General features: G+C 41.0%; 1 protein-coding gene across 7 annotated transcripts; it reads right to left on the minus strand.

Annotated features, from left to right (window-relative positions):
* Nucleotides 1–688: 688 nt before the first annotated feature.
* LOC116973454 (WD repeat and coiled coil containing) lies at nt 689–17,702 on the minus strand. Of its 7 annotated transcripts, none has more exons than XM_033021545.1 (5): nt 17,638–17,695; nt 16,609–16,675; nt 8,948–10,856; nt 4,906–5,026; nt 689–969 (listed from the first exon to the last, which is right to left on the minus strand). In XM_033021545.1, exons 3-5 carry the CDS (start codon nt 10,844–10,846, stop codon nt 794–796), a joined length of 2,196 nt encoding a protein of 731 aa, XP_032877436.1. In that variant the 5' UTR covers nt 10,847–10,856; nt 16,609–16,675; nt 17,638–17,695; the 3' UTR covers nt 689–793. The 7 variants fall into 7 exon arrangements, with proteins under 7 accessions (XP_032877436.1, XP_032877438.1, XP_032877435.1 ...); XM_033021547.1 differs by lacking the exon at nt 17,638–17,695 and adding an exon at nt 17,245–17,631; XM_033021544.1 differs by lacking the exon at nt 17,638–17,695 and adding an exon at nt 17,008–17,631 and having other exon boundaries at nt 16,609–16,677.
* Nucleotides 17,703–25,032: the final 7,330 nt, after the last annotated feature.

Genomic DNA, 25,032 nt, shown 5'->3' on the forward strand with positions numbered 1-25,032 from the left:
ACACTCCAAAGGCGTACAGGTTTGTAGGCTAATTGGCTTGGTAAATTTGTAAATTGTCCCTATTGTGTGTAGGATGGTGTTAGTGTGCGGGGATTGCTGGTCGGCGTGGACCCGGTGGGCTGAAGGGTCTGTGTACGCGCTGTATCTCTAACTAAACAAAAAAAAACACTAGTCAGCCTGAAATAATAAGTAATGGGATGTTTGGAGTTAAGTTTGTCATATTTTGAAAGTATTTGGCAGGATATAGAGAAACTAACCTGTAGTTGATGAAAAAATCAGTGCTAATTCAGTCAGAAGAAGAGCTAGGAAACATTTGTTTATATAAAGGTTGACAAAAGTATAGCGCTCTCTCCGTATAGGAATATGCTTACTCAATTAATTACATTTAAATCAGAATTAATAAATCTAAGGTACACAAAAAAGCTGGAGAAACTCAGCGGGTGCAGCAGCATCTATGGAGCGAAGGAAATAGGCAACGTTTCGGGCCAAAACCCTTCTTCAGAAACATAAATCTATGTTGGCCAAGCGTATACATGGAAAATGGTAGACAGATGAGATTAAGAAAGCAAATAACTAAGATTTTATCATATTGTGGAACAAGCTCGAGATGCTGAATGATTTACTCTTGAACAGTGCTCCTATTGAAGTCTCCAACGGAAAGAAAATTCACTGATACTCTGTATGCACATATGATTAAAACAAACTCAAATACTTTATTATTTATCTGCTAATTTACAAATAACATCATTAAGAAGAAGTTTGTTTGCATTTCACAACATTTATGCAAACACAATTACGTTGCACTTCTGCAGTTGTCCAGAGTAATCGTGTCGGTTGGAGATGGAGGTGGTGGAAAATCTAGAAGTCCTATTGTTTGTTTACCATCACGAATCATAATTTCCTGTTTGTGTTTGAATGTTAATGGAGCAAATCCATCACTATCAGCAGTCAAAACTATCCAATTAGAACCTACAAGTAAATATATATAGGTTACTACTTACTGATATTCAAATCACAGCTGAAACAAAGTTACAGAATAAACATTACAAACAATTAGTAATTTTACAATATAAAAATAAATGTCCGATACCTATATCCTTTATGATCCTAATTAATGAAAATTGTTCTATTCAATTTTTACAATTAATTCCAGCAATTGCTCTCCTCAGAATCATCTCTGTGCGGTAACATTGTACCAAGCCTGATACATTCTTGCACACTAGCATGATTTACATGACCTACACTAGCACACTTACATGGGACCCACTGCTGAGAGCAATGGAAATATTGCAATCATTAGATAAATTTAAAAAAAATGGAAATACTTCATCACACCTTGAAACTTGGACACTTAGCCCATCACAACATTCAACTGAAGCATCGTGTGAGTACTTGGATGAAAATTAAACAGATAATCTGTAATATCTATATGAGAATAATTCAGCTAAGGTTATTAAAATGAATAATTATGATAACTAATTATCGCTCCTCAAATACAAAACCATTAATTTGTCTATTCCCTTTCCAACTATGCAGAGGGTAACATTTATGGTATGAACATTGGTTTAAAAAGCATCTGTGCATAAATCAGCAGAGCTGAAGGGAGACATGGTTCATATTTGGGCATTTTGAAATCTCTCACTATCCTAATGTTTACTGTGTTATTTAAGCCATGTATTAAGCCATGCATTATGAACGTTAACTTTCATGTCACCATTAGCATAGGCATCTCAAGGTACAGAGGGGTGATAAGAACACCAAATATTTGATATGTTGGGACAAATCAAAAAATGTTTCAAAAGAGGAGGTGCGAGAGGAGGGCGGTCCCTGTCATTGATGTCTGTGTACAGGCAAGGGAGAGCAGTGTGTGGAACGTGAACTGTGGCTAATTATAGCATCGCTTCTGATGGCCCAGCTGAGAGCAGCTGTATCAGCAAAAAGTGGGGATGAATCTTGGACCTTCCTAGACTGTATTTACAACAGCTCATTTAGACAGTCACTTCTCTAGTCACTGGGTCAAATTTAAAGCTTACTCAACACTGATATTTATATCCTGATGAAACATACATAATTACATTTTGACCAATTATTACAAATATTCGCATATAAGGCCAGTTCTGACAATTTAAAACATTTGTTTTACTTATGGATATAAAATAAAATCTCCTGGGTCACAGAATGTCTGGTTTGGAGTGAATGTGGGGAAAGAGAAGGGGAACTTAATTTCAATAGTTTTCTACGTCAACTTTCTGATAACTAATCCTTGCCATAATAAATATATAATTATCAGCGATTCAATCTTATTACTGAAGTGGTTCCACCAAGTATAAGTAGTATTTATCAAAGCTGTAAATTGTTAGGAATTTCAAAATATCCTCAGCAAAAACATTTCTATTTTGGCTTCAAGGTTAGAATGAACATCAAACCAGATTCCCTAGACCTTCCGATAGTCAGATCTGATAGTGTAGGGGACAGAGAATCGGTCAAGCCAATTCCGACGAGCAATACCTCACTCCACTGTGGTTTACTCTGGCTCCCGATGCCAACCTAAGTTGGTTGAAGACGCTTACCCATAATGGATCCGAGCAGAAGACAGTGATGTCATCAATATACAGTGAAGCTTTGGTCTGAGTGCCCCCCATAGCCTGGCAATGTCACCCCTCTTATGCTCTCGTCCCTTCCTGATAGCTACAATAAAGGGTGTTTTGCAGAGCACACACTCTTCTCTGTGGGCAATTCTGCCTGATTCCAGACTTGATGGAGAAGCTATCTGTTTCCCATTGCACTATGCAGCCATCAAAGATTTTCCTGCCGGGTACAGCATTGGTTTGATCTGAGTGGATCACCTGTCCCAGAGCAGACTCTACCCAGTTGGAAGAAGAATCAGTTAACATTTAAGGTCAATTACCCTTTATCAAAACAGAGAAAGAGAGAGGTTGGGTCAGATCCTAAATTAACTTATGAGTAGCTCAAGCTGAGGTAGTGACTGTAAAACATTATTGTGAAAACTAGCAATCATTAAAATCAAGATTATATCACTCGGATGGACAATCTGCATGATATTCAATGGATTTTTTCAAATCATTATTGACAGGCATAAAAATTACCAGTGTATTATTTTTATATTGAGGTTTTTGAACATCTGATAATTATATCAGTGTACTGATTATCCATATGGTAAAAAAGTATTATTAGCAACTAAATAAGATCAACCATCTGTCCTGCTTGCTTAGTTTATAACACCGAATGCCAGCGTCATGCTATAAGACATAATCGGGTTTCAGTGATAAGCCTTAGTACAGTAATCTCCGGTGATAAGACAAGAATTCTTTGCCTCTGTTTGGGCAGCCATGTATTGTATGAACATTGTGGTGTTACATTAAACATTCAAAGGAGAGATTTCTGTATTAACCATTTTTTGTAAATTTATTGTCAAGGTTTATTGAAACTAATTCACATGACAAAATCCATCCCTGTTGCCAATATTAAAACTTTCACATTATAAACTATGGTACTCTGTACCATTACGAACAGAACTAATGTTTACTACATAACAGCACAAATTACAATGGTAACCCAGTCCATAACATGATTCACCGGCAAACCAGATTTTAAATAAATTCAATATAATTGGGATATATATTTGAAATATAAAATTGAGAAAAGCTTTGAACGGAGTAGTTCTCCAAATGAACTTTACAAACATATAATGATACAATACAGAGGCACAAATTGAACAAAGCAGCCAGGTTGAGTTTTGATAATAAGTTATTGATTAGTGGGGTTTTTTTCCCAACTTAAATGCCACAAATTTAAAATTGGCAAAATATAGATACTGGATGCAGACATTTCTAGCATCTTTGAAAATGGCTTAATTTTCTGTGGCATAACGTTAAGTTTATGAGCAAAGTTGCTCAGAAATTGACCGTTTCTGTCATGGTTTCATTCTCTTCCTCTCTATCCCAAAGTGATGATGCCATGCCTAAGAAATGTCCAAATCACAAATGTACAGAGAGAGAAAACAGCACAATTGTCACAATTGACAACATACACTGATACCATAATTCCAAGTCAGAATGGAAGTCAGTCATTTCTCCAATCTATTACAACTGGAGAAAGATCTTTATTTGCTGAGAAAACGTCCATAAATTCTTCAACATATTTGTAGGCATGCAGAGTAGTGCCTGAGAAAATAGTTGCTTGTGAACATCCAAAGATTTATCAGATTCTTATGTACATGTATATGATAGAAATGTTTTATGGTGTAACTGCACTTCTGACTTTACTGGCACTGCTGAGAATCGTTGACCCACACTAACTGGAAAGAATCCCACTTATTGCCACAATGCTGACAATTTTCTTCTAGTCTCCATTTAAAAGTAGGGTAGAAATACGGAACTGCAGATGCTGGTTTACACAAAACAAGACAAAAAGTGCTGAATTAACAGTGGTCCTAGCAGCATCTCTGGAGAACAGATGGTTGTCATTTCGGGTCGGGACCCTTCTTCAGATTGATTGTGGTGGGGGAGAGAAGAAAGCTGGGAGAGAGATGAGGTCAGGGCAAAGCCTGGCAAGTGATAGGTGAATATAGGTGAGGGGGAGGAGGGGGTGGGGGGTGGGGGGTTTGGTTGATAGTTTCTCAAAACCAGGAACTAAGTGACTAGTCATGTCATTAATATAGAAAAGGAATCTTGGATTTCCACAAAGAAAAATCACTACCCACATAAACCTAGATAATGGATGCAGTTGATAGATTTAATCGAAATTTTCAGCTTGAGATTATCTCTCTGGTAAAAGCCCAAGTCAAGATCAACACTCTGCTTCCCAGCAATGTTTCTAACATCAGGAATATTTTAGTTACTATTGATAATAGCATAATACATTTCAGTTTCTGAAACCACTCACCGTAATACATTTCAACAACAAAAAGGTTAAAAACTTCTTGGACTGTACTTAGGCGAAGCTTGCCTTCACAAAGGAGAAAAGCTCGTTTTTCATCCACAACTGTATTCTCCTGCAGCTTTTTCTTCAAAATAGAATTTCAAAGCAATATTATTTATTGAAGACATAATTCTTTAGAAACATAGAAAATAGGTGCAGGAGTAAGCCATTCGGCCCTTTGAGCCTGCACCGCCATTCAATATGATCATGGCTGATCATCCAACTCAGTATCCTGTACCTGCCTTCTCTCCATACCCCCTGATCCCTTTAGCCACAAGGGCCACATCTAACTCCCTCTTAAATATAGCCAATGAACTGGCCTCAACTACCTTCTGTGGCAGAGAATTCCACAAATTCACCAATCTCTGTGTGAAAAATGTTTTTCTCATCTCGGTCCTAAAAGACTTCCCCCTTATCCTTAAACTGTGACCCCTTGTTCTGGACTTCCCCAACATCGGGAACAATCTTCCTGCATCTAGCCTGTCCAACCCCTTAAGAATTTTGTACGTTTCTATAAGATCCCCCCTCAATCTTCGAAATTCTAGCGAGTACAAGCAGAGTCTATCCAGTCTTTCTTCATATGAAAATCCTGCCATCCCAGGAAACAGTCTGTCTGGTGAACCTTCTCTGTACTCCCTTCTCTGTACTCCCTCTATTACAATCATACAATTTAAATGAAATTCATAAACAGTAATTTACATTATATTACCAACCAATTTACGTATATTTTAGAATAATCAGTAAAATCTGTGTGGTTTACACAAGGAACATAATAGTAGAGGGTAGAGAATATTGTTCTGAGCTCAGGGACCTGAGATTAAATTTCACTTAAAACATTTTCTTTCTCCACTGGCTACAGAGAATCGAGGCAAAATTATTTTCAATACGATGATTTGGATGTAGATCAATGATTCAAATCTTCACCATCTTAGCTAAGTTGAAATATTCATGCCAGTCTGCAGTTAAGCTGTGGAGGGATCGTTACTCTCCACCCAGTATGTGTTGTAGTTAGCCAGTGTTCATAATGCTAGGTCCCAAAATGGAAGTGTACTTCCAATTATAGCACAAACATACAATTTACACGTATATAAATACGGCAAGTGAAATAAATTAGATATGTTCAGACAGACGAAGACTGTCTAAAAGTAAAGGTATATGATTTGAAAGTTAGGTACTGTGAAGGCATTCTATTTATACATTAATTTGACGCCATTACAGCTGAATAAAGAAACTGCATCAGAAACACATGAAATAAAAGTAGACTGCCAAAGCTTTGCCCTGGGTTTCCATGACTTCTTGATGGAGCTAAAATACTAGCAATAGTGAATGTTCTTTTTATCATTTTTCATCATTGGACAAATTGTCTGGTGAACACTTTCTCTCATACTCAAACAATGAGCGTTGAAAACCAACGATCAATTTGAAGACCAGGACAATCTTTCAAAATGTGCCATGTTTATGACTCCACGTTGATAATGTTGATGTGTCATGCAGAGTTGTCTTCAACATCGTATTGTGCTACAACAATGCATTCACGGGACAATTTTGTTCACAATATATAGATGTTTGATTTTCCTATTGACTCAATAATAGATGTTTTTGTGTCAACATTTTATAAATTGACTTCCTAGGTTTGGATTGGCAGATAGGTGGAGTAAGTGACAAAGGCTGGAGATTGAAAGTAGATAAAAGGATGTCAGAGAAGGAGAGGAGTGAAATGTAAAGCCAGAGGGAGGATTATAGATGGAAGGGACAGAAGTAGGGGAGAGTGGACTGGGATAGTGGGAGAAATGGGTGTGCAGTGATTTAGTGAGTTTGTACACAGAGAGGGGTTAGTGGGGTGTCAATTAAAATGAGAAAATTCAATGTTCATGCTGTTGGATTGTAAACTACCCAAGTGCAATCTGAAGTACTGCTCCTCCAGTTTGTGTGTGGCGTCACTCTGGCAATGGATGAAACCCAGGACTGAAAGATCAGCAACGGAATGCGAAGGGGAATTAAAATGCTTAGCAACCAGGAGATCCAGCAGGCCTTGGCGGACTGAGCACACATGGGAAAAAAGGTCACCTAGTCTATGTTTGGTCTTGCTGATGTAAAGGAGGCCATATTGGGAGCATCAAGTGCAGATTATAAGAGGTGCTTTAGAACATCTGTCTCATCTGGAAGGGCTGCTGGATCCCTGGGTGAAGGTGAGGGAGGAGGTGTGGGGACAGGTGTAATTTCTCCTGCATTTGCAAGGGAAAGGGGTGGTTCGGATGGGAAGGGATAAGTGAAGGAATTGTGGAGGGAGTGGTCTCTGCCTAAGGCCGAAAGGGGTGGAGCCGGGAAGATGTGATTGGAGATGGGATCATGTTAGTGGCGGAAAGGTTGGAAAATGACGTGTTGGATGTAGAGGCTGATAGGGTGAAGGGCAGAGACCAAGGGAACTCTATCTTTGTTCCCTCTGCCGGAGACGGAGAACAAGAGCAGAACTGCAGGGCACAGAGGGGAGAAAATACAATAATGTATTAATGTTTTGATGTAGATTTGATATCTTCTCTAAGTTTGTTTATGATATTTTTGATTACAAAGTTTGGAAGTATACAGTGTGTTTGACTTCCTGCAGATGAGATGTTTACATGAACTTCTAGGACTCAACAAAAGCTTCTTGGAAATAAATGTATAATAATAATTTTCAAATCCTTTACCCAGATAGAATATTGTACCCCTATTCAAGAAGGCCTGCAGGGAAAAAGGTTGGGGGAAGGGCGTCGAGGGGAGGGGGGGGGGGGGGGGGGGGGGGGGGGGGGAGGGGAGGAGAAGGGGAGAAAGAGAAAGAGAGAAATGTTAGGATCGATGAAGGGACATCGATGTAAGGCCAAGGAAAGGATTGTTGATGGTTATTTATCTAAACTTAAATAAATTAATGTTCATACCATTAGATTGTAAGCTATCCAAGCAGAATATGAGGTGTCGATCCTCCAGTTTGGTATGGCCTCACTGGCAGCGGAGGACGCCCAGGGCAGAAAGGTCAGTATGGGAATGGGAGTTATAATGGTTAGCAACTGGGAGATCTAGCAGGCACCAGCTATGCCTACCTTTTTGACGATTATATCTGGGCCCCAGCTATACCTGTCTTTTTGTTGGTTATGTCGTTCAAGTTAAAGATGTAGCCATGGGCACCTGCTCTTTTTGTTGCTTACGTCGAACAGTCCTTGTTCTAAACGCACACTGACACAATCCCCTATCTCGTTCTCTCCTACATCGACGACTGAATTGAGGCTGCCTCCTGCATCTATGCAGTACTCATTGATTTCATTAACTTTACCACTAGCTTCCACCATCTCCTTAAATTCACTTGGACTATCTGATACCTTTCTCCCTTTGCTTCATCTCTCTGTCTCCATCATAATGGCCAAGAAAGCAAACCAACCTCCCTTCCATTAACTCCGTCTACACTTTATGCTACATCAACAGGGCCACCAGCATAATCAAGGACCAGTCTTACCCTGGTCACTCCCTCTACTCCCCTTTCCTATCAGGCAAGAGGTACAGAAGTTTAAAAACACATACCTCCAAATTCAGGGACAGATTTTCAGTTGTTATTAAGCAACTGAATCATCTTCTCATCAACTAGAGTGCAGTCCTGACCTCCAACTACCTCATTGGAGACCTTCGAACTTTCATTAATCGGACTTTACTGGATTTTATCCTACATTAAACATTATACCCTTTAACCTGCATCTCTATACAGTAGACGGTTTGATTGTAATCATGTATAGACTTTTTGCTGACATAGCACACAGCAAAAAAGCTTTTGACTGTACCTCGTACATGAAACCATCAGTTTTTGGTTGAGCAAAATTTAATTTTGCAGATCGCATTATTTTGTGTTTGCTGTTTTAGAATATCATATGAAGATAAACAATTAAACTCAGGTGAAAGAAAACTCACTTTGACTTCTATAATTAAGAGCAAAACCTAAACATTTTGGCAGCATAATTAAAATAAGAGGAAAATAAAGTACCTGACAGATGATATAAAGAAATGAAGGATCTGATGGATAGGCCATTGATGACTTCTTTCCATTTCTTGTACTATCTGATATTTGAGAAAGGCACTGTTTCATTTCTTTGAAGCTATCAAGCATTTTTTCCATTTTTTTAGACAGTTGTTTAATTTCATCATCCACTTTATCACTGCCATTCAGTACAGTTCTAGCACTTGCTTGTGCATTGTGATCTTCCTTAACTAAGACAGGGCTCCGCAAATCTCTATTTAGTGGTCCAAGTCCAGGCATTATGATATTCATAGGTTCTGCATCATAGTTTTTCAAAACCATTGTAGATTCACTGTGTGCTGATTCATCTGTTGGTTTAGGGGTGCTTGTTGCTGAGCTATGTTCACTACTGCTGTTCATTATTTCTTCTATTAATCCTTTTTTATTACTTGGAAATTGAATTGTGGTATTCCCTGGCAATAATAGTTCTTTACTTATAGCAGCCTCTTCCTTGGACAGATTTTCAAAATACTTCTTCATTCCAGAGATACTAATACCCGGCTGCCCAATCTGCAGAGAGTCTGGTAACACACAAGAATCATCTAACAGGAGCTTTCTACTCATAAACCTGATTAAATAGCGATCTGAGTTAGAAGATGGAAGAAAAGCAAGGTCATTTGATTTCTGTCTCCCAACTAAAAGCAGTAACAATGTTTCAGTCAGAAAACACATACCTTTTGGCCGTTCATTGTTTTGCAAATGAATTTGCTGAATATTAGGCATACTTGAGGTAGTGACTGTATAGAGTAATATTATGTTACACGTATTGGATGATACAGCAATTGTACATCGATGGGGGTCAAAACATACTATATCAGGGACCAGAATCCCAGGTATGCTTACTTTTCTGGTTGTTGTCACTTTTCTCTCAAAAGTGACTAAAATCAGATGTGAAGAATCGTGACCACTTCCAGTAATGCAATCTCTTCGTCGCAGGTGGAGTAGGGGGCTGGGATCAGATTTTCGATGATTTGCCAGAATGTGGGTCAAGTCCACAGGACCAGATGATGAAAATGTTGGTTCCTCTATTAACGACTTTGAGGAATCTATTGATTTTCTTCTTGAATCCATGGAATGTGTTTCATCCACAGCTAACATCGTGGGTCGTGAGATTGCAGAACCAGTTTCTGATGTGGGTGTAACGTGAAAGGCAAGGCCAGCATTGAGACCACAAATTTTATCAAGGGGCAGTTCAGTTGTCACAACCACTTGTAATTCCATGCATGCCTCGACTGCACAGATATATCCCCCAACATCAAATATAGGGCTAAAACTGCATGCACGAAGAGTCTTTTGAGCATTATTCCAAATATAAGAATGAAGGGCACTGCCTATGGCAATCACCAAACGATTTCCATCTGCAGTCCAGCAAGCACAATGAATCAAGCCAGTACCTGTAATGTCTGCTTTAACTCTACGATTATCAATCTGTACGGCAAACAATACTGAGGCATCTTTTTTTGTTAGCACCACCAAGGCATCATGTTTTGGATGCCACACACAGCCTTGTGGCAGAATTGGAAAAATCTCTCCCAGTTCACAAGTTTGGGAAACCAAAAGTTTGTTTTCTTCTATTGTGCTGTTTTGTAACTGCCACACAGTTATATGCTTTTTATGCTGAACTGCAAGCAATGCCAGAGTCCCTGTATAATAAATAGGACCCCAGTGAAGTCCATTCACATGTTCAAAACATCCAATGACACTGCTATCTCCAAACTTTACCTCACCATTGACTAGATAAACAGCAGTGAGAGCAACTTGCTTTCCATCAGTCCAGGCAATCCCATGAATAGGATGAAGAGCTTGATGCAATACATTAATTGCAGTTCGCGGCAATTTTGCTTTTCCAAGTTCCATGCTGGCCATCTTTAGAATCCTGGAAGTGACAAAAAAGAAAATTAAAATCTGGAACAGTCTATTCTTCAACAGATCCTACCCACAAGGTTTTAGCAAGGCAAAATATCTGATTAAATCAAAGCAAACGGATCTGTTAACGTCTGCAACACTGGTGGATGAATGTTTGTCTTACTGAGGTGAAAAGTATAACCTTCTCCTACAGCAGTCTGTTGCTTACCCAAGGCTTCTTCAATAAAGCTGACCTAAAAAGGAAAGCCACAACGTTTAATCTATAATGAGGCTTGAGCTGATTACTTTCAATCGAAGTCCAGACATTACTGCTGTTTCAAACTTAAAAATAATGAATGTTTCACACTCTCACCGAGGATTTAGCATGGAAATCAATTAAATGCAAAATAATAGAGAATAGCTTTGATTTTCTGTTGCACTAAATTTTAGCAGGTCTACATTTTTCTGCTGTTTTTTTTGAAATAGCAAGAAAATAATATCAAACAAAAAAGCCACCTTTGGCAAATGTTGACCTGTCCTTTGGACACAACATTTAGCAATGAAAGTCTTGGTTATAAAATTGCCATACTGTATTTTCATTCCCACATTTATCAATGACTGACAGTGGTGATACACTGCTTACAGCCATAGTAATGGAAGTCAAGTGCAGATGTAGAGCAGGTCACCAATTTGCTAAAACAATGGAATCCCACATTAATCAGATTATATTAAAACTAATGACTCACACATGATAGTTGTAAATCTAAAAGCAAGCAATTTGGTAAACAATATAGTTAACAACTGAGCAGTGCCAAGAGTACACAATGATGACAAGCTGGAAACCTATGAATTACTACCAACATCCAGAGATGACATGGTTTACAGTTAAGTCATGTGTACGTTCTATACGATTATATTGCGTCCATTAACCTCAAGTATTCTTTTTATGCCTTTACCATCAACAGCTACAACTGTTAATGTCTGATACATGTTGATCGCTGAATAAATCCCTCCATTCCTTCTGCATGTCAAAAATATTTTAAAAGAGTAGCTTCCAATAAGCTTTCTATGCATAACTGTTCAACTTCTGCAACCTCCATTCCAGAACCAAGGCCACCTCAATGACCGTTATTGAGATACAGGGCACAGACGATGCAGGTGTGTGCAATAGTTCCGAGACTGAGCTTGAAACATGGTCTATTCATTCACTGAAACATTGGAAAAAGAGTCCTTATACTTAACATTCACAAAAGATTGGTCCTCTACAAATCTGCCCCGACTATAAAACATTACCCTTCTACACTGAATGTCAAACCAGGACCCTGAACTACCTCCCATGTCTCTGAAACCACTTCTTAACAAAGGCAGATATCAAAGAAGAATTTTACCAGTGTCTTCAGTGCACAAGCTGTGTGATGCCACCAGCAGTGGCTGCTTCGCCAACAGTCTGTCTGTTCTTTCTTCTTTTTGTTATTTTTAGTATGTGTTAAAAAGTGTGCTTTAGTGTTCCTTGGTTTGTTTTATGTGGGGGGTGAGGGGTGGGATTGGGGGAAACTTTTTTTCAGTTTCTTACCTCAACGTAGATTAGATTTTTTTCCATATTGTATCTCCGTCTGCACTGCGGCCTAACATCGTGGAGATGACGGCCTTTCCTGGAGACCGACGGGTGCTCCACGCTGCAGTAGTCTGCGGGACTTTAACATCGCGGAGCTTACGATCCCTTTGCCGGGGATCGAAGCTGCAACCGTGGGGCCTGTGGACTTTAACATCGTGAAGCCCGTGGTCTCTGGTAAGAAGAGGCCGACTCGGGAGTTCCATGCTGTGGAGAGAGTTTCAACCACACCGACGGGAGTTTCGATCACCCTGACGGCGGTTTCGATCGTCGGCTACAGGGGCTTCGATGGCCCCGACTGCAGATGGTTTGACTGCCCTGACAAAGAGGAAGAAGCTTGAATTTTATTGCCATCCATCACAGTGAGGAATGTGGAATCCACTGTGATGGACGTTTATGTTAACTTTTATGTGGTTGTGTGTCTTGTTACTTTTCACTTAGTATGGCTGTATAGTAACTCAAATTTCACTGTACCTTAATTGGTACATTTGACAATAAACTGACCATGAAACCTTGAAACAAGCACAAACATTGGCTGTCTCCAAAAAAGAGTTTTTGATAAAAGCTCATGATCGACCTGGCAGAGTAATCACTGCTCTCCTTCACTTTTCTGTAACATGGACTATCTATGTTCAAGAAGGAACTGCAGATGCTGGAGAATCGAAGGTAGACAAAATTGCTGGAGAAACTCAGCGGGTGTGGCAGCATCTATGGAGCGAAGGAAATAGGCAACGTTTCAGGCCGAGACGCTTCTTCAGACTAATGCAGGGGGCGGGAAGAAGAAAGGAAGAGGAGGAGCCAGAGGGCTGAGGGAGAGCTGAGAAGGGGAGGAGACGGCAAGGGCTACCGGAAATTGGAGAAGTCAATGTTCAGGCCACTGGGATGCAGACTGCCCAAGCGGAATATGAGGTGCTGCTCCTCCAGTTTCCGGTGGTGCTCACTCTGGCGATGGAGGAGGCACAGGACAGAAAGGTCGGATTCGAAATGGGAGGGGGAGTTGAAGTGCTGAGCCACAGGGAGATCAGGTTGGTTAATGCGGACCGAGCAGAGGTGTTCGGCAAAACGATCGCCAAGTCTACGCTTGGTCTCACCGATGTAGATCAGCTGACATCTAGAGCAGTGGATGCAATAGATGAGGTTGGAGGAGGTGCCGGTAAACCTCTGTCGCACCTGGAACGACTGCTTGGATCCTTGAATGGAGTCGAGGGGGGAGGTAAAGCGACACGTGTAGCATCTGTTGCCGTTGCAAGGGAAAGTGTCCGGGGAGGGGGTGGTACGGGAAGAATTGACAAGGGAGTTACGGAGGGATCGGTCTTTGCGGAAAGCAGACAGGGGGGGGGGGAGATGGGAAGATGTGGCGAGTGGTGGGGTCACGTTAGAGGCGAAAACGACAGAGGACTATCTGTTGTGTGACGGCTAGTGGGGTGGAAGGTAAGGACTAGGGGGACTCTGCCCTTGTTCCGAGTGGGGGGATGGGAAGAGAGAGCAGTGTTGCGGGGTATAGAGACCCTGGTGAGAGCCTCATCTATGGTAGGGGAGGGGAACCCCCGTTCCCTGAAGAATTAGGACATTTCCGATGCCCTGTAGTGGAACACCTCATCCTGGGAGCAGATGCGGCGCAGACGGAGGAATTGGGATTAGGGGATGGAGTCTTTACAGGAAGCAGGGCGGGAAGAAGTGTAGTCTAGATAGCCATGGGAGTCAGTGGGTTTATAGTGGATGTCGGTCAAAAGTTTATCACCTGCGATGGGGATAGTGAGGTCAAGAAATGGTAGGAAAGTGTCAGAAATGGTCCAGGTGTATTTGAGTGCCGGATGGAAGTTAGTGGGGAAGTTGATGAACTATCTATAGCAGGGATATAGATATAGCACATTGTAGCTGAATCCACAAAATCCTCCAAATCCACTGACAGGATAAGCGAAACAATTCAGCATCTTTCCCAAAATGGGAAATGAGACATAAGGAGAGAAAACAGTTGCTGTAAAAGTTGTATCTTACTTAACCATTATATCAACGATTTAAAACAAATTCCTAATCTAATTCCCTAAACAGTGGTGCAGCTGGAAGTGCTGCTAATTCCGAACGCCAGAGACCTGGATTCAATTCTAATTTTGGATCTCATTAGGTTCGGCTGAAAGAACTTTCAGTGCTAATTCTGATTATAAATTTGTGTAATAGCAAGCCAACACTTATAGTCTATCTGTAAACCTCTTAACTGTTACCTATATGTACGGTCTGAATAACAAGTCCATCTTCCTTAATGACAAGTTATTCATCACCATTGTTCTGGAACTACCAACAAACCATCTTTTTAGAACAATTCTAAGTGAGAAGTTTCAATGCACAGGTTATCAGATCTAGCATCACAATTGGATTAATGATTTTAATAATTTAACAGATTCACTGCACTTTTGAGCTATTCTAATGGAAAATAATTTTTTCTTCAATGGGGAATTTTGGTGTATACAACCTTTCATTCATATCAAATTCATTTTACATCATGGAGCATCAGCTGTCTCTACTAACACAACCAGCCCAATATCCAGCGTTGATGGATCAAGAATTTCCTCCAAAATAAATCTTGAAAAATAATAAAGCCATTATCTTTGGTTTCTGTCACAAACTCTGATACTACTACTCAACATCCTTCCCATCACCAACACCAGTTACTTCCAACTCTATAAGAGTCCCCAATTCCACGTTTTCATCAGTGCATCTACTGCTGAAACTCTCCTCCATGTTGTTGTTACCTCTAATCCATTCTCGCCTTTTGTGAATTCAAAATAATCCTAAACTGCAATCCTTATTCAGACTAGGTCCCATTCATATTAGCTCCTGGTTCAGCAAGTCTGACAAGTCTTTTTTCACTTCCCATTTCTGTACCTTCCTTCAGAAATCCTAGAGAAATCTCTGGGTTCCTCCAGTTCTAGTGCTGTACATATTCCAGATTTCAACTCCCCACCAAGGCAGATGACAAAACCCAAAGCTAGAATTCCTCCGCTAAATTTCTCCACCCCTCTCTCCTCTTAAAATCTTCATTTTTAGCAGCTTTTGGTTATTTGACCTAAATTTGCTTATGTAATTCAGACTCAAATTTTGTTTGATAACACAAATTGAAAGCCTAAGGAATTTTAATTATTTCGCAAAGTCCCAAAGCTAAGGAACTACTTTTCAAGTATAATCATTGTTGTGGTATGAGAAAACAATCTACGAATCGGTATTTAAGATTATTCACAGAAATGAGATTAGTGACCACATAATTTAAATGTATTTATTCAGAGGTTGTGGATGTGACTGATAAATGCCAACATTTATTGATCATCCCTAACTGTCCAGTGCATTAATTATAATGCTCGACCATTTGAAAGGACAGTTAAGAGCCTGGAGTCACATAAATATCATATGTCCTTCTCCAAATGGTATTGGTGACCCTAACTGTTTTTTACGGCAGTCACCACTATGGACTCTGCCTTTTTCATTCTGTACTTATTTAATTACTTCAAATTAAATTCCCCAGTTGTTACAGGGGTCTCAAGATCCATTGTCTATGTCCAGTCCAGGTACCTGAATGCCAGTTCAATAATTTTACCACTCTACTATATGTTTGTTTTGTTTAAATGTTGAGTAGGGGGATACATTCAGATAAGTATGTGAAATCACTTACATGACCCAGCGAGCTGACAGACCTTTCGTTTAATACAGAGTTAAGCCAGCAGTTCAGACAATGTAGCACTTTTTCAATACTGCACCCATTAGACCCTAAGATGTGGTAACAGGTTTGGGTCATTCAATAAGATGATATCCTTCGTCCACTTTCTTGCCCTTTTCCCAGAATCTTTAGTTAGAAATCTATCTTAGCTTCTAATTGAACAAGGACCTTGCACATCACAATTCTGTTACAAGGAGTTCTACAGAAATTATTCCCTATCTCAATTCTATATGGGTATCTCCATATTCTAAGACTATGCCCTCTGGTTCTGGACACTCCCATAAGAGGAAATATCCTCTCAGCTAACCTCCTAACAAGCTCAGGTTTCAGTAAGATCGCTGCTCCTTTCTCCCATCTGTAATATGCCTTGTCCATTTAACTTTTCCTTAAAGGACAATCGACCCCAAACCCAGGATCATCTTAGTGACCTTTCCTTCAAAGGAAATAATCAATAATGCTTACTGTTGTCTCCCTGGTGGCGGCTATAGCTGCAGTAGGGGGTCTTTTTTTTTGTTTACACTCCAACCACCTAGAAGTAAAGGTGAACATCCCATTAATCCTTATCTGAGGCACGTGTACTAGCATTCAGTAGTTTGTTTAAGAAGGAACTGCAGATGCTGGAAAATCAAAGGTAGACAAAAATGCTGGAAAAACTCAGCGGGTGAGGCAGCATCTATGGAGCGAAGGAAATAGGCAACGTTTCGGGTCGAGACCTACCTATTTCCTTCGCTCCATATATGCTGCTTCACCCGCTGAGTTTCTCCAGCATTTTTGTCTGCCCAGCATTCAGTATTTAGTATACACGAGCACCCCACCCCTCTCGATTCCTTTATATAGTAGCTATTTGCGGGTCTTTTTTTCTGTTTAAAAACTTGTCCCACTTTCCAGAATGAGCAACCTTACATTTCCTCAGAAAGCTGGCACGAACCCATCACCTATGAAAGAGGCAGCATTGCAGACTTTCAGCAGTGGGTGAACGCTGTCTAACGTAGAAATGGGGGGCTGTTCCAGTGATGGAAGTGAATAGTCTTTAGATAATTAATATTAAGTGCTAACTTTATTTATTTCACCACAGGCGTTTTGGGAGTCTGTAATCACCTGTTATTTTATTTCGATTACTTGCTCCACTAGCAAAAAAAAGTGCTTGAGAAACTTTCTTTTAGAAACTTAGCGGGTCGGGCAGCATCTGTCAGTAAGTCACGTTTCTGGTGGGGAAGAAGGGTGCATTCCCTGCACAGATGCTGCCTGTCCCGTTGAAGTTGCTCCAGCACCATGTGTTTTGTTGCAGATCTCCAGCAACAGCAGCCAACCTCTTGATGTCTCCATGGCTCGGCCTGGTTGCGATGTCTATGTAACTCCACCTCCCGGGACGGCTGCACCTCTCACACTGACTCACAGAGGCGCGGCTCCCGGGTAATGGCCGGGGTTTAGGTGAGATCCGTCCCACAAGTGGAGGCCCCGGGAGTAGCGCCAACGCCAACGCCAACTCACCCCTTTCTCCCTCCCTCTCCGTCCGTCTCCCTCGACGGCGGCGGCGCCTGGCCGGAAGCGCCGCATCGACGGCCACCGCAACACTTCCGGCCATGCGCGGAGGGAGGAAGGGCCGGAGCTTGATGCGCAGGCGCGGGCAGAGCGGCTCGGCACGGCTCCATCCTGGCAGTTGTCATCAAAGATCCTATAGCGGAGCTATATTGGAGCTATATTTGCTCCGCTATAAGATCTTTGGTTGTCATCGAGACAAAGTGCAGGAGCACGTCATTGGGGCCCTTCGTGCCAGCACCGCCTGTGGAGATAATGATGGTAAATATCGGCCATGCAGCCACTTTCACATGGAAGCTGTCTTGTTTTGGTCAAATGCTTTTTTTGTATTCCCAGAAAAATAGGTGCAGGAGGAGCCTATTCGGCCCTTCGAGCCAGCACCGCCATTCAATATGATCATGGCTGATCATCCAAAGTCAGTACCCTGGTCCTGCTTTTTTCCCCATATCATTTGATTCCTTTAGCCATAAGAGCTAAATCTAACTCTCTTGAAAAAAAGACTAAGACACATTTTAATTTCCCATACTCAATGGTCAAAGTTAGAGAGGTCTGAGCTACATTAAACACAAACCCGAGTCACAGCCAATCCAATCCAATAGGTTCCCGAGTGACCACCACTGAAAGCAATATTAATGCATATTAATATCAACTGAAAGCAAAAATGCTTGATCTACCTGAGGGGGAAGTGCTAAATATTAGTCAAGAACAGAGGATATACACCAATAATAAGCAAATCATTTTGACTTGGATAAAAAGGTACTGATCTGAACCCAAATATTTTATCAGAAATGATAAAACAGAAAATGCTAAAAGTTTCACTTATTTCCTGAGATGAGGACAGATCTGGAAAGGGAAAGGTAAGAACAACAATGTGAAGATAATCAAAAAACAAACTGCCGGAGGAACTCACACGTGTCTCCTCGGTGATCTGCTCTTGTTCCTCTTCCCCCCCCCCCCCCCCGAGTCACAACAGGGACATAGTCCCCCTAGTCCTCACCTTTCACCACATCAACCATCGTAAACAGCCATTATCCTCTGACATTTTCAGCACCACCAACGGAATGCTTCCTGTAGCCACATCGTCCCATCTCCGCCCCTTTTCGCCTTCTGCAGAGACCTTTCTCTCCGCAACTCGCTGGTTAACTCATCCCTTCCCACCCAAACCACAAAAGGTACTTTCTCCTGCAACTGCCGGAGGTTCAAAACCTGTCCCTATACCTCCTACAACTCCATCCAAGGACTGGCTGTTCGAAGGGCAGAATGGCTTACTCCTGCACCTGTTGTCTATTGACCCTGACACTCCTTTCAAGTGAGGCAGAGGTTCATTTGCATCTCCTCCAATCTCATCTACTGTATCCGCTGTTCAAGGTATGGACTCTATACTGTATATCGGAGAGACCCTGTAGGCTTGGTCATCATTTTGGTGAACAGCTCCACAGTCCGCCTAGGCCTACGTGATCTTTCAGTTGCTAAACAACTCCCCCTCCCATTCCCATACAGACCTTGCTGTCCTGGGCCTCCTCCACTGTCGGAGTGACAATGCAAATTGTAGGAACAGCACCTCCTTTTTCATTTGGGCAGTTTACAACCCAGCAGTATCAATATTGATTTCTCTAACTTCAAGTTACCCTTGCTTTCTCTTATTAAACAGTGCAACAGGTTAAATTCTGGAAGATAATATCTGTTTTCTGATGTGGATAAAGATACCACAGACACTCCCTGACTTGTATAACGGTTGTGTTCTGTGGATCCTTGCATGTCAGATGTTATGCAAGTCAGAAGTGGAAATGGAACAATAAAATTGTAAACACTGAACTCAATATATATATTAAAAAAGTTCAATAAATTAAAAAATCCAATATAGTGCAACAAAGCCCAAAGCCCCTAGTGCAACCCAGGCAGTTCGTAGTTAGTAGGGGTTTGTAGTGTTCAATAGCCTGATGGTTGTTGGGGGAAAAAGTCATTCCTGGATATTACAGTGTATGTGTAGGAAGGAACTGCAGATGCTGGTTCACACCGAAGGTAGACACAAAATGCTGGAGTAACTCTGCAGAACAGGCAGCATCTCTGGAGAGAAGGAATGGGTGACATTTCCAGTCGAGACCCTTCGGCAGTGAGTCAGGGGAGAGGTTTCAAAGGGTTTCAATGGTATTTTATTGTCACATGTACCAATTAAGGTACAGTGATATGCGAATTACCATACAGCCATACGGGAAAAAAAAGCAACAAGACACATAACTACATAAAAGTTAACATAAACATCCACCACAGTGGATTCCCCATATTCCTCACTGTGATGGAAGGCAAAAAAAGTCCAATCTCCTTCCTCTTTTCTCTCCCTCGATCGGGGCAGTCAAACCCATCCGTCAGGGCGATCGAAGCTCCTGCAGCCGGCGGTCGAAACTCCAGCGTCGGGGCGGCCGAAACTCCAGCGTCGGGGCGGTCAAAGCTCCAGCGTCCGGGCGGCCGAAACTCCAGCGTCGGGGCGGTCGAAACTCCAGCGTCGGGGCGGTCGAAACTCCAGCGTCGGGGCGGTCGAAACTCCAGCGTCGGGGCGGTCAAAGCTCCAGCGTCCGGGCGGTCAAAGCTCCAGCGTCCGGGCGGTCAAAGCACCAGCGTCGGGGCGGTCGAAACTCCAGCGACCGGGCGGTCGAAACTCCAGCGTCGGGGCGGTCGAAACTCCAGCGTCCGGGCGGTCGAAGCTCCCACGTCAGGTCGATCGAAACTCCCGCGGCTTGGAGTTCCCAAAGTCGGTCTCTGACCAGAGACCGTGAGCTCCATGATGTTAAGTCTGCAAGCATCCATGGTTGGAGCTCCGAGGTCGATCCCTGGCAAAGGGATCGCGAGCTCTCTGATGTTAAGTCCACAGGTGACTGCGGTGGAGCTCTCAAAAGTCAGTCTCCAGCAAAGGCCGCCAACTTCTCGATGTTAGGCTGCAGTGCGTACATAGATAAGATATTGAAAAAAATCACATCTCTGTCAAAGCAAGAGATTAGAAAACATTTCCCCCAACCCCCACCCCCACTCCCCACATAAAACTAGCTAAAGAACACTAAAAGCATACATTTAACACATACTATTATAACACAAAGAAAGAAGGGACAGACATACTTTTGGCGAGGCAGCAATTGCTGGTGCCATCCGGGAAACTAGAGATATGGAAGGGCAAGGTGTGAAAATGAGACATCAAAGGAGATGGGGTTCAAGGAAATGTAGAATGGTTTATTGTTAGCTGAGGGGAAGATGTCAAGGAGACATACAAGGTAAACATGGCAAAATGAATCGGTAGGACAGTGAAATAAGAAATGATGCAAATTAGGATCCAAGTAACAGAATATGCTATAACCTCCCTTTTGGTGAGCTGAACATAGGAAACTGAAAAGGAAAGCGTTAAAACCATGTCTTGTGGGAACAAAGGCATGAATGAGGATTTCAGCAGTAGATGAACTAGGAGAGATGGAGTAGGATGGTGCTACAGCATTAGAAGTTCACAATTATATGATCTACAGCTCATCTTTGGTTACTTCATTGGCCAGGAGTGGAATGGCAACAAATAGGTACTGAAGAAAATAACTTTAACCTTTGTTTAAAAAAAATTGCAAACAATTCCTGCTCATTTAATATTAGACATTGGAGAAAAGATTTAATAATTTAGTCAATTTGAGGTGTCAAGTAAGATTGAGTTGGGTGGCAACATCTGGCATGTGAAAACTGATGCTTTATCTTCAGATATGGCAAAGAGGCAGCATGTCGATGAGTAACAAGAGTGGGATGAGGATAAATCCGTGGGTGACATCAGAAGCAAGCTCAGAATGCATATTAAAAATGTATTTCCTTGCTTTGAATGGGGGTTGACTATTTAAATGGGGAGGGGGAGAATAGTAATTATTTATTTTATTAATTCAAGAGTTGCATCATTAAGCAATGATGCATGTGTTCTGATGTACTAATGTATGGAATGAAATTTTAATTCTGCGATTGTTATCTCTTCAACTGAATCATGAATTCATGGTTTATGTGGGTGTTACATTGAATGTTTCTCTGTGAGTGGGTTCTGCCTGGCATTTTACATTTCAGATAAAGGTTGCAAATGACTCATTCTAAGACACTTATAGTTACGCATGTGCCATTCTCAGCTCCTCGGTTTTTAACAGGGATACTTATATTTTCTAGCAAATACGAATTTTAGAAAAGTTCATATTTTATCAATTTAATTCAACAGGATCTTATGATACAAACTTGCTGAGGCATTACCTTTAGTAAGACTCCAGGGTGAAAAGGAATTTCCGGATATAATATGTTTGTAGCATTTAATAGAGTAATGCTCTACATATGCTATCCAATTGACGTACTCGTATCATACCTGCCCCAAGAAAGTTAATCTACGCAATAAAAACTCAACCATGATGAATATAACTTTTAATATTATAATGTTGGTGGTTATTTTACAAGACAGTAATACAAATATGTTCTAATGATCTAGAGATAAAAGTCAAAATTGCACCAAGATTGTAGAGAAATGTATAAGTAGTTAATTCAAAAGAAATCTGCACAGTGACCACGAATCTACCACATCATGATAAGACATGGTGGTTTGTTTAGAAAGGAAATCAGCTGCCTTATCTGGCCTGGCCAGCTTTCCATTCCAGAAATATAGTTGCCAAGTTGAAACCAGCTTTATCTTTGAAAGAACAGCAATCCACTCAATTCGCAGGTATTAAAAAGTAGGAAAGGGCAGAGAAGGTGCAGAGGAAATTGGCCAGGACTGGAAAGTTTTTGTTATGAGAAAAGATCAGTTGAACTAGGATTGTTTTCTTTGAAACCAAAAACGCTGAAGGGAGATTTATTTGAAGTGTACGACATTATAAAAGAAGGACCTTTATATGGTGTGTCAAAAAACAAGGGGCTTTGGTTTGGGGTAATTAACAGAAGGAAGAGGAGGATTATTTTAACCCAGAAGATATTGGGATCTGGAACTCATTGCCTGAGGGATTTAGAGAAATGTTTTTATTTAAAAGGCCTGGCTGTGAGGTATTAGATGGGTAGCTATTTTTAAAATAAACTCTACCCCCCCCCCCCCCACAATGCACTAGACTACTCAGCAGGTCAGGCAGCATCTCTGGAAGATATAGACAGTTGACATCTCAGCTGGACCCTTCTTCAGACTGTTCCAGATTTTTTTTAATTAAGTACTTTAACATTGCTCTGCAATCCTAATGCAATTTTGACTTTTATCTCATTCATTAGAACATATTTTTGTATTATGTCCTGTAAAATAACCACTAACATAATACATTATAAATTATGTACATCATGGCTGAGTGTTGAGTGGAAAATGTTCATCAATTGTGTAGCATGTTCAAAACAGTAAAACTGTTAAATGCCAAAAACTTCTTGCATTTATATAAACCAGCATCAGCAGTTCCTTGCGCCTGTATTTTAAACAAACACTATGGGCCAAATGCCTCTTCTGTGTTATAAATTATTTTTCTATGAAATGAGCTTCTTGATTCCCAAAAATATAATCAAGGGTGTGCCCATTTTTGTCTTCTCTGCCAATATACGATTGAGCTTTCATCTTATTGCTACTTTTGTGCTCTACTGTTTTCCCGGTCTCTTTAATGTGCAGATGTCCACCATTCTGTTTTGAATGAAATCAATGACAATGTTTCCACAGCTCTCTAGACTGAAAAGTCAATGATTCATCACCTCATAAGTAAAGAAATTTTAATCTGAGATGTCCTGTCCCTTATTTTGAGACTACGACCTCCAGTTGTAGACTACTTGGCCAGGGGAACAAATCCTCTATATCTACCCTGTTGAAGCAACTTAAGACTTTCCTTCGCTCCATAGATGCTGCTGCACCCGCTGAGTTTCTCCAGCATTTTTGTGTACCTTAAGACTTTTAGAAATGTTTTAATAAGGTCACCTTGATTTCCTCTAAACTCTGAGCTCTAGCCTACTCAATCTCTCATATGACAGACCTGCCTCTCAGGAACTAGACTGGTGAAATTTTGCTGTACTTTATAAAGGATAGCAATTTTTATGGGTAAGGAGACATAATGTTCTAGGCATGTTACCACCAAGGTCCAAAATAATTGTTGAAGCATGCTTTTACTCTTGTACTCAAATCATCTTGCAAAATATAATTTGCCTTCCTAATTTTCAGCTTTGTTTTCAGCAAGTTGTGTACAAGGGCAACCAGGTTCCTTTTCATTTCCCAATCTCCCACTAGAAGTAGTAATTTCTTTAAAACTCTGCATTTCTGTTTTTCTTATCAAAGTAGATAACAATATTTTTCCATATTTAATTCATCCAACAAATTATTGCCCATTCATTTATTTATATTCCCTTGACACCTCTTTGCATCCTAATCATTATTCTGTATCTCTCATTAATTTTACGAAACATAAATTGATCAATCTCAGCCTTGAAAGTTACAATTGACTCATCAACTGTGATATTTGCACCACCATAAAATGAATGAAATGCTTACTGGCCTAACTACAGAATTATGTTGTGGCAGTTTTAGGCTTATTTCCTCTTGTTCCAGATTCCCAACACAGTAAATAGTTTATCTACTTTATCAAATTAGAGTCATAGTTATACAGCGTGCAAACAGGCCATTTGACCCAATTTGTCTGTGCCTACCTGACCAAATATAATTTGCCCGTGTTTGGTCCATATTTCTCAATCTTTCCTATCTATTTACCAATCTAAATGTCTTTTAACTGTTACAATTGTTCCACTTCCATGTACCCACCACCCTCTTGAGAAAAAAACATCCCCCTCGTCACCTTTAAATCTTTCTTCTCTTATCTTAAACTTATGCCATCTACTTATATGGGCCTGTCCCACTTAGGTGACATTTTAGGCTACTCTGCAGTCACCACATGGTCACCACATGTTTGTGGGTGGTTGCCGGGTAGACACCTTTATGGTCGTGAGGAGTTCCCGCGTTCTGGGAACGAGTCAAGGCCTCATTATAGTTGCCCCAAATTTTTCAACATGTTGAAAAATTAGCGCCGACCAGAATGAAGACGCCATGGAGAATAGCGAGAATTCTCGTGCTGTAGGCGGGTCTCCAGGAGATCCTAGTGGGTTGCCAGGAGGTCGAAGGTTCTCGTAGGTTGTAGCCGATGCTGACCGGTGAATTTTATTGGCTTATTGGGAAAAAAACATAAGCAGTAGTTTTCAGAACCAAGGATAACCGACCGGTAATGTTAAATGTCCGCCGAGATTCACAGCACTGTATCTCTAGCTTCTTAAAAGTTGTCTCCACTCCTTCTCCCTCCTCTCCCCCCCCCCCCCCCCTCTTTTAAAGAACTTACCATACACTGTGCTTTA

Source organism: Amblyraja radiata, chromosome 5 (assembly GCF_010909765.2).
Source record: "Amblyraja radiata isolate CabotCenter1 chromosome 5, sAmbRad1.1.pri, whole genome shotgun sequence".
Taxonomy (NCBI): Eukaryota; Metazoa; Chordata; class Chondrichthyes; order Rajiformes; family Rajidae; genus Amblyraja; species Amblyraja radiata.

Excerpts from the sequence above, each read along its gene's own strand:
- LOC116973454 (XM_033021548.1), bottom strand. The coding sequence starts at position 10,846 with ATGGCCAGCATGGAACTTGGAAAAGCAAAATTGCCGCGAACTGCAATT. Across the intron at positions 5,027-8,947 it reads TTCTTTATATCATCTGTCAG|AAAAAGCTGCAGGAGAATAC; the intron begins GTACTTTATTTT and ends TCTATTTTGAAG. Across the intron at positions 970-4,905 it reads TGTTGTTGAAATGTATTACG|GTTCTAATTGGATAGTTTTG; the intron begins GTGAGTGGTTTC and ends ATTTACTTGTAG.